This window comes from Salvelinus alpinus, chromosome 1, assembly GCF_045679555.1.
Source record: "Salvelinus alpinus chromosome 1, SLU_Salpinus.1, whole genome shotgun sequence".
Classification (NCBI taxonomy): domain Eukaryota; kingdom Metazoa; phylum Chordata; class Actinopteri; order Salmoniformes; family Salmonidae; genus Salvelinus; species Salvelinus alpinus.
The window spans coordinates 111,584,155-111,594,513 of NC_092086.1; the positions used below are offsets into that span (position 1 = coordinate 111,584,155).

Here is a 10,359-nt window from a genome sequence, read left to right on the forward strand (position 1 = left end):
GCATTGTTGCCAACAACTGGACGGGGGTAAAAAATTCACACAAAAAAAATACATTCTACTAGAGGGAAGAGAAAATTAACATTAATCCGCACAAACTATGGCCCCGCAGTGTCAATCTACAAAGGAAGCCTGTCCGACCCTAGTGCAGCTGTAAGAACGTGTGTCAGATCTGCTGGCTACATGCGCACCTACCTGTGCAGCATGTGTCATATCAACTGTTCTATTATTATTATTATAACAGTATAATAATGATGCTCTTACAGAGAGACAGAGACAGAGAGACAGGTAATAGACTGCAGTGATTATCCCACTGCTAACACCAGTCTATTACGTGTGGTCTTTGCCGCTATATGATACTGCCATCTACTGTTAAGGATCGGTGACCGCTTATGAGACAAAGAGTGTCTGTGTAAGAGAGTGACGCAGAGAAACAGACAGGCAGGTGGACAGACATGCACACAGGCAGACAGATGGACAGACAGACAGGCGGCGGACAGATGGACAGACAGACAGGCGGCGGACAGACAGACAGACAGACAGACGGACGGACAGACAGACAGACAGACAGACAGACAGACAGACAGACAGACAGACAGACAGACAGACAGGCGGCGGACAGATGGACAGACAGACAGACAGGCGGCGGACAGACAGACAGACGGACCGACGGGCAGACGCGGACAGACAGGCAGAGAGAGAGGGTGTGTGTGTGTGTGTGTGTGTGTGTGTGTGTGTGTGTGTGTGTGTGTGTGTGTGTGTGTGTGTGTGTGTGTGTGTGTGTGTGTGTGTGTGTGTGTGTGTGTGTGTGTGTATGTGTGTGTGTGTGTGTGTGTGTGTTTGTGTTAGATTGACTGTATGTCTCCTTAGGGTCAAGTAAGGAACCAGGAACTTTGGGGGGTCAAAGGGGCATCTTAAGTGTCTCCTCTACACAAACAAACAAAACTATGACATCAGTTTGTACAGACTTCAATTCCTGGATGGCAGTTGGGTGTAATTCCCACTTCCATGCCGGATTTCTAAAACAGGGGGGCAGACTGGCAACTAGACTAGATGACAACACCGGATTGAGGAAATTGACGAGGGCAAACCATGTGGGGAAAAAACAAACTTGTTTTTAAGCCGATATAACCATGCAACCTCGTGTATTAAGTCACTCCATCCAAGCAGCGACGTCGTCAGCCCAGAACAGCTCTTCTGAACATCCAAGGCACCCCTTGCTATATCTTATCCAAAGATGTATTTTCTCCTTTTCACAGTCTTCTCCATATTCATAGTGCGTAATGTTGAGGCTTGGGGAGCAAGTGTCAAGTACGCGGTGAACTGCCCGGAGCGGTGCAATGTGGATCTGTGCGGCTTGACGCAGCGCTGCAGACGGACAGTGCTGGATGACTGCGGTTGTTGCCAGGTCTGTGCGGCAGACAGAGGGGAACACTGCTATCGCACTGTGTCTGGGATGCACGGAGTCAAGTGCGGACCGGGATTATTCTGCGAGTTCTACAAAGATGAGGACGACTATGGAGATGAATATGGCATCTGCAAAGGTAGGCTAATATTCACCATGACGCATCAAATGCGCAATTGCGCATCGTAAATTGTGTGATTAATCTGTAAATAGTCAATACATATGCCATAACAGGCTAGATACATGTGATATCTATTTATATTGTGCTACATATTGACTATTACGTCTGTTTATTTCTTCCCAAAACGATTCCAAGGAACCCTGGAAGCTTCGTTTCGTTCACGCTTAGCCTGACTGTTTCATTGCTGTTATTCCAAAGTGATCTATAGTTTCTGTGTTCATAGCATTCCTAAAAGTTACCATAATGAAAACGATGCCTACTATGACATGTTTCATGTAGAATATGAGTGTTTACATCAAGCTATACTTAGCTTTGACTGTGGCCTTTTTGGATGCAAAGTTGGGATGTTTACTATTTCTGCTCATGTTGATAGTGGTGAAGAGAACTGCATCTGTAGGCTTACATCACTATAATGCAGATATGATAAATTACCAAGAGCAAAGGATCATGGACCTACAGAACAGAACAGAATAGAAAATACATCTCTGTGGCCCGCTGACATCCCCACTCTGTACTTTTTTTGTCTAATGGATGATAATTGAATTGCCTACTGTTAGTACATATCATGTCCAATTCCTGCAAGTGCAATAACATTGAATGGTATTCCCTTCCTTACAGATTGCATGTATGGAACCTATGGGGTAGGGTGTGGTAAAACATGCCATTGCAAAGCTGGGGGTATCTGTGACAGAGAGACAGGAGCCTGCCTCACCTTCAAATTCTTCACCAAAATAGCCAGCAAGCTGAAGACACAGCACCCCAATGCAGGTAAGAGATTTAGAAAATACTTCAATGTGAGAGGGACCCTATGGGACACAGATTCTGGACTATGAAGCACCTCCAGTGGAAATGATCCAGTGCATTTTAATCCAGTTGAAAGGTCTTGTCTTTGTCTGAGAAACTGTACTGAGTTAAAAAGCAAATACATTTGAGCATGTTTTGGATACACAATGTGTAGTAGCACTAAAGCAAAGACACAATTAAAAACAATCCAGTTGAAGAAATGCAGCGTGTGTATCTTTGTGAAGTATTTGCAGTTGTCATCTCACGTTAAATAGATATTGACCAGGTGATATTTTTTGTTTTCAGGAGGTGAGATTGGTTCAGGAGATGACACCACCAGTATGAATGGGGAAAGATCCACTGCTCCAAAGTGGTTAACACCTCGCTGACACTGATTATCAAGGCTTAGTTTATTCTGTGTAAATGTAGAAAGCATAGTAGTAAATTAAATGATTGAAGGATATATTTTATTATGTATTATTAAGAAAACACATTTTCTACAAGATTACTGAATGTTTTTGAACATCTCTGTTGTGGTGTTTCTATTTTATACCAGTGCCCCATCATGTCATAAGAGCTGTGTTGTACCAAACAAAGGGAGGTAAAATGTACCAAAGTTAAAATATATGTTTATTCTACTTTTATACAAAGTATGAATATATCTAGAATGTCTATGATGAGCTAAACATTCTAGAATGTCTATGATGAGCTAAACATTCTAGAATGTCTATGATGAGCTAAACATTCTAGAATGTCTATGATGAGCTAAACATTCTAGAATGTCTATGATGAGCTAAACATTCTAGAATGTCTATGATGAGCTAAACATTCTGGAATGTCTATGATGAGCTAAACATTCTAGAATGTCTATGATGAGCTAAACATTCTAGAATGTCTATGATGAGCTAAACATTCTAGAATGTCTATGATGAGCTAAACATTCTAGAATGTCTATGATGAGCTAAACATTCTAGAATGTCTATGATGAGCTAAACATTCTAGCAATGTTGCATTCACTGCTTCACTGGTTCAATCAAATGATGTGAAAATGTTGTGCTGATATATGACCCCCCCCCCCAGGGATATAAAATAATAAATAATATATTGTCTACTCCTTTTCTTCTAGAAGTATCTACTGTGATCTGCGCTTTTAATTGTTTGTTTGTTTGATTGTTCTTTACTGAGAATCTCTTGTTTTTCTTTCACCTGTGACCACATGGAACAATATATATATATATATGTGTTATATCACCTGCCAATGTACAGTATGGTCTTACAAATAAAACAAAGTTGACCTGGAAAAAATCAGTTTGAAGCCCTCTGTTATTTCATTGCAGTTTATTTACCTCCTATGTTATTAAAGGTGTCAGTCTACATAAAGAGAAAGATACATTTAGCAGATGCTCTTATCCAGAGCGTCTTACAAGAGCAATTAGGGTTAAGTACCTTGATCAAGGGCACATAGTCGGGCCTGGAGATTCGATTCGGCGACCTTTCGGTTACTGGCCCAACGTTCTTAACCGCTAGGCTACCTTTTCAAGAAAAACCACAAGGACATTAAATGAATCTGCAAAGCTATGTTCTATCTGACTGAAAAATTATTATATTGATATCACGAGGCATTCAATGCCTGACAATGGAAGATGCAAAACTGCAGTTGTCACACTACTTCTTGACAAATGCTAAAGATTTCGCCCAAATGGATTACATAAAGTGTATGTTCATAATTTATAGAAACATTTGTGGTCATACGCACATCCTTTATAAAAAAGTACATTCTGGGGCTAAGGAAGTTTACTTGAAAAAACCCCAGAAAGGGTTGAATAGTCTCCCAATTACCACCTTTATTGACACCATTTGGTCATAACTTATAGCCAAGTTTAAAAGCCTATTATTGTCCCTCAATTGAATCACTTTGGAAGTCATGGAACTCTCGGACCTCCATTGAGTGGCCTATGTCCACCCTGACTCTGAAAATACCCCAGTCAGGGTTAAAAATAGCCTGATATTAGCCTAACCCTCACCTCTGAGAATCAGCACGGTACACAACACAACTGTTTTCCAGCGTCAGGCTTGTTTGTTTCCTATTCCTGGGCTTCCTGACACCTGTGAAAATGGTCCCTCTTCCTGTTGTTGTTGTATTTGTTGTGCCCGGGAATTTAAAAGGCTTGGAATTTGTCAAGTGACACACGTCACTGGTGTGACTGTCGGACCGTCATCCCGGCAGAGCTGGAGACACCGTGCTTCCTCCCTGCTTGACTTTATCTGAATTCTTTCCTGAAACAACTTCAAGTCAACACCTAAACACAAACAAGTTCTCACACTCACAGGGAGCAAAGACATGTTGCACAGCGGTGTCTGCAATAACAGTATTGGAATGTTGTGAGAAGGCACATCATAGGATAGAATAGGATAGGATATAATAGGATAGGATAGAATAGGATATAATAGGATAGGATAGAATAGGATAGGATATAATAGGATAGGATAGAATAGGATATAATAGGATAGGATAGAATAGGATAGGATATAATAGGATAGGGTAGAATATGATATAATAAGATAGGATAGAATAGAATAGAATAGGATAGGATATGATAGAATAGGATCGAATAGAATAGAATAGGATAGAATAGAACAGAATAGGATAGAATACGATAAAATAGGGTAGAAAAGAATAGGATAGGATAGGATAGGATAGAATACGATAGAATAGGGTAGAAAAGAATAGGATAGGATAGAATAGAATAGGATAGAATAGGATAGGGGTAGGATAGAATAGAATAGAATAGAATATGATTGGATATGATAGAATAGGATCGGATAGAATAGAATAGGATAGAATATTATTATATTATACGAAGACAATGTACTTGTGTTCAGATGGAAGGCATTTTCTTTTCGTCACATTTCCGGTCCAATTTTTCATTATTTTTACCATCAACAATTCCATGGAAGGATGACTGGACAGTCTCTTACAATCCTTCAGCAGCAGCAGGCACATAGGCTACAGTAAGGCTAAAATAGACTCCTTTGGTTATGAATAAAGGTATCTGAACCCATCATGTACTTCAAGGACATCATTTCAGACAATGCATCTCTGTTTTTGCTATTGGAGGGCACACACATCATACACGTTTGTTGAAGGGTGTGACTCGTGTGACATCTAAATTGTCACCAGTTTCTTTCAGTTGACAAAATTAATACTGAATGTTATATGTATAGAAACAGTATGAAGCGTGTCAAGATGGCAGAGTATGTAGGCTATCCAACGTTTTCATGTAGACCTACAAAGCTTTAGAGCTTCTTATGGTCTAAACTCAGCCACCCATGACAAAGATAGCATAGACTTCATTGAATGCTAAGGAGTGGATAGCCTTGACCTGGTCGAGGGCCATGTCAAGGTAAGAGCCAATGAAACAGGACATGTTGCATGTCAGGATGCAATACAGGAACAACAAGCCTCAAACTGTGACAGCCAGACAGGTCAGGGTTGCAACAGAAAACGTTTTAAAAAACGGAATTAATCAGAAACTGAAAAATTTGTATTTCTTATTGTACCAGGTAGTCCACTTATTCCCTCCCTGTTTCAGTCCATTTTTATTTTTTCTCCATTTGGTGCCTAATGAACACAACGCAGGTCTGATAAGAGGCTGATCTGTGAGGGCTATGAGGGGTGTTGATAGTGTTCTGCCTTGCATGTTCCTGTCATTCCCCTGAGAACCAACACACGGAGACTTCACAACCAAACAAAGGGCCATGCAAAATAACAGGAAAGTGTTGGTGAGAAATACCCTTTATCTGACTCCCCGAGCACGTCAGCGCCGCCTCACAGAAACAAAGGTGTGTGAACGCAGCAGTAAAGATCTCTGATTTATGGCCAATGCCCTCCTTTCTATTATTTACAGTGGACTTACTTCAGAAATGGACTGGCGATAGGGCAATTCAGCCAACTGCCCGGTGGGCTATTCCATCATTTGGCTAACGGGCTGGTCTCACGGGAGAAAAAAATATTGTTGAAAAGAGAAAGAGAGAGAGAGAGAAAGGATGCGAGCACAAATTAACCTAAATGGCTGCTGTCCCATTTCACAGACACAGGCCCAGAAAAAAATTATGTATCAGAAATGCCTGGGTTGGTTCCTGGTCCCAGTCCGCCCCTGCCGCTTACTTCAACAGGTTGTTTATTAGCACAGTCAAGTGGATAATAAAAGGCAACATGTCGTGACCTTCTAGGAAATTAACTGATGTCTGGGTCTCCCACTAAATACAACAATGAATCGGACGGATATCTAATTCAGGAATCAAAAGAACATTTAAACTGATTAGGTGGTTTTGAATTCCAGGGTAGTTGGCTTACACACAACATGCCATTGAACAATTTCCAGTCTAGCTTTGAAGTGAAAAGTGACATTTTTGCACGCAGGCTTAGCTTGGCGTGATACTACTCCTATGTTGGATGGCTATGCCTCAACTGTTCTATTGGACGAATGTGTCTGTCCATTGGCTGGTTCCCTCAAGTTTGGTCTCTCTGAGGTCCTCACAGACTCATGGGACACATTCAGCAGGGCATACCATGGAAAATGTTTAAAAACCGTTTGCAACAGAAAACAAAAATGTGCTTTTTTCATTGAAAAGTAGATCCTACTCTGTTTCAGTCAGTTTTCTTCAGTTTGGTGGCTAATGAACACAATCCTGGAGCTCTTCAACAGTTCACTGCTTACTGTCCGAGTTTAATTGGCCGAGGCTGTGACCCATATGACCCACTGATGAACTTTTGACCTTAAAGTCTGAGCACCATTTGGAGCATTGGTACTTTCTGAAAATTCCTGACTTGCTAACTACTTGAACGTAGCACAGGTATCCTATAACTACTAACCAGTTAGCAAGTGGGACATTTCAGAGGGCCGACTAGCACGTGAAAGTGGCATTTATGCGCATCCTGGTTGGAGGTTTTCATATGATAGTATTCACAGGTTTGATTGTGATTGGTTTGAAATGTAACATTTTCTTCAATTTTAAACCAATCACAATCAATCATTGTCAATAAAGACATACGTTCCTGAGTGCACAGTGCTCACTGGTTGACTGTCAAACCATGAAGCTGTCAGATAGGCTCGTCAATGACGGGGCAGTAAGAGCTGCTAAATAACTAACTTTAGGCTTACATTTGATGTTGGCACGTTAATTATTAAACATATGCATGGTTGAGTAGCCTAATAACTTGTAATCATTAAATGCATGATTAGAAAGAGGTTTTGGCACGTTTCACCATAAACTCTAGGCTACGTTTCTTGTTCGAGGTGATCGCAAAATGCAAATTCCAGAAAATATCGGACATTATACAATCATACATCTCTTTCTCATACAGGTCTATAAACAGTTTATTATTATGTTTTTCTTTGTATAAATTGATATTTTTTATGTCAGGGCAGGAACTGAAAAAAAAGTAGGCCTACGTTTTGGTAAATCTAGCCTACATTATATGTCCGCTGTATAGCCATCTCAAGCCATAGCGAGCACAAAACGGTCAGGCACCTATAGCGACCAGATCAGGGACTTATAGGGACCAGATCAGGGACCTATAGGGACCAGATCAGGGACCTATAGTAACTAGATCAGAGACCTATAGCGACCAGATCAGGGACCTATAGCGACCAGATCAGGGACCTATAGGGACCAGATCAGGAACATATAGCAACCAGATTAGGGACCTATAGCGACCAGATCAGGGAACTATAGGGACCAGATCAGGGACCTATAGCGACCAGATCGGGGACCTATAGGGACCAGATCAGGGACCTATAGCGATCAGATCAGGGACCTATAGCGACCATATCAGGGACCTATAGGGACCAGATCAGGGACCAATAGGGACCAGATCAGGGACCTATAGGGACCAGATCAGGGACCTATAGCGACCAGATTAGGGACCTATAGCGACCAGATCAGGGACCTATAGCGACCAGATCAGGGACCTATAGCGACCAGATCAGGGACCTATAGAGCCAGATCAGGGACCTATAGCGACCAGATCGGGGACCTATAGGGACCAGATCAGGGACCTATAAGGACCAGATCAGGGACCTATAGCGACCAGATCAGGGACCAATAGGGACCAGATCAGGGACCTATAGCGACCAGATCAGGGACCTATAGCGACCAGATCAGGGACCTATAGCGACCAGATCAGGGACCTATAGCAACTAGATCAGAGACCTATAGCGACCAGATCAGGGACCTATAGCGACCAGATCAGGTACCTATAGGGACCAGATCAGGGACCTATAGCGACCAGATCGGGGACCTATAGGGACCAGATCAGGGACATATAGCGACCAGATCAGGGACCTATAGCGACCAGATCGGGGACCTATAGGGACCAGATCGGGGACCTATAGGGACCAGATCAGGGGCCTATAGCGACCAGATCGGGGACCTATAGGGACCAGATCAGGGACATATAGCGAACAGATCAGGGACCTATAGCGACCAGATCAGGGACCTATAGGGACCAGATCGGGGACCTATAGGGACCAGATCAGGGACCTATAGCGACCAGATCGGGGACCTATAGGGACCAGATCAGGGACCTATAGCGACCAGATCAGGGACCTATAAGGACCAGATCGGGAACCTATAGGGACCAGATCAGGGACCTATAGCAACCAGATCAGGGACCTATAAGGACCAGATCAGGGACCTATAGCGACCAGATCAGGGACCAATAGGGACCAGATCAGGGACCTATAGCGACCAGATCAAGGACCTATAGCGACCAGATCAGGGACCTATAGGGACCAGATCAGGGACCTATAGCGACCAGATCAGGGACCTATAGCGACCAGATCAGGGACCTATAAGGACCAGATCGGGGACCTATAGGGACCAGATCAGGGACTTATAGCAACCAGATCAGGGACCTATAAGGACCAGATCAGGGACCTATAGCGACCAGATCAGGCACCTATAGGGACTAGATCAGGGACCTATAGCGACCAGATCCGGGACCTATAGGGACCAGATCAGGGACCTATAGCGATCAGATCAGGGACCTATAGCGACCATATCAGGGACCTATAGGGACCAGATCAGGGACCTATAGCGACCAGATCAAGGACCTATAGCGACCAGATCAGGGACCTGATACACGGACCAGATTTAGCAGGACCTATCGCGACCAGATCAGGGACCATGTAGAGGACCAGATCAGGGACATCATAGCGTACCAGATCAGGGACCTGTAGGGACCAGATCAGGGACCTATATGGACAAGATCCAGAAACCTATAGCAACCAGAGCAGGGACCTATAAGGACCAGATCAGGGATTATAGCGACTAGATTGCAGGCACCTATAGGGACTAGATCAGGGACCTATCAGGGACCAGAATTCAGGCACTCAATAGGGACCAGATCAGGGACTCTATTGCGACCAGATCAGGGACCTATAGCGACCAGATCAAGGACCTATAGCGACCAGATCAGGGACCTATAAGGACCAGATCAGGGACCTGTAGCGACCAGATCAGGGACCAATAGGGACCAGATCAGGGAACTATAGCGACCAGATCAGGGACCTATAGGGACCAGATCAGGGACCTATATGGACCAGATCAGGGACCTATAGCAACCAGAGCAGGGACCTATAAGGACCAGATCAGGGATTATAGCGACCAGATCAGGCACCTATAGGGACTAGATCAGGGACCTATAGGGACCAGATCAGGGACCAATAGGGACCAGATCAGGGACCTATAGCGACCAGATCAGGGACCTATAGCGACCAGATCAAGGACCTATAGCGACCAGATCAGGGACCTTTAGGGACCAGATCAGGGACCTATAGCGACCAGATCAGGGACCTATAAGGACCAGATCGGGAACCTATAGGGACCAGATCAGGGACCTATAGCAACCAGATCAGGGACCTATAAGGACCAGATCAGAGACCTATAGCGACCAGATCAGGGACCAATAGGGACCAGATCAGGGACC

The 10,359-nt window shown here is 43.6% G+C and overlaps 1 protein-coding gene across 1 annotated transcript; it reads left to right on the forward strand.

Moving 5' to 3' along the window:
- The first annotated feature begins 409 nt into the window (after positions 1-409).
- Positions 410-3,671, forward strand: esm1 (endothelial cell-specific molecule 1). Its single transcript, XM_071341543.1, has 3 exons — positions 410-1,541; positions 2,202-2,351; positions 2,673-3,671. Exons 1-3 carry the CDS (start codon positions 1,235-1,237, stop codon positions 2,753-2,755), a joined length of 540 nt encoding a protein of 179 aa, XP_071197644.1. The 5' UTR covers positions 410-1,234; the 3' UTR covers positions 2,756-3,671.
- The last annotated feature ends 6,688 nt before the right edge of the window (positions 3,672-10,359 follow it).

Excerpts from the sequence above, each read along its gene's own strand:
- esm1 (XM_071341543.1), top strand. The coding sequence starts at position 1,235 with ATGTATTTTCTCCTTTTCACAGTCTTCTCCATATTCATAGTGCGTAAT. Across the intron at positions 1,542-2,201 it reads TGAATATGGCATCTGCAAAG|ATTGCATGTATGGAACCTAT; the intron begins GTAGGCTAATAT and ends CCTTCCTTACAG. Across the intron at positions 2,352-2,672 it reads GACACAGCACCCCAATGCAG|GAGGTGAGATTGGTTCAGGA; the intron begins GTAAGAGATTTA and ends TTTTGTTTTCAG.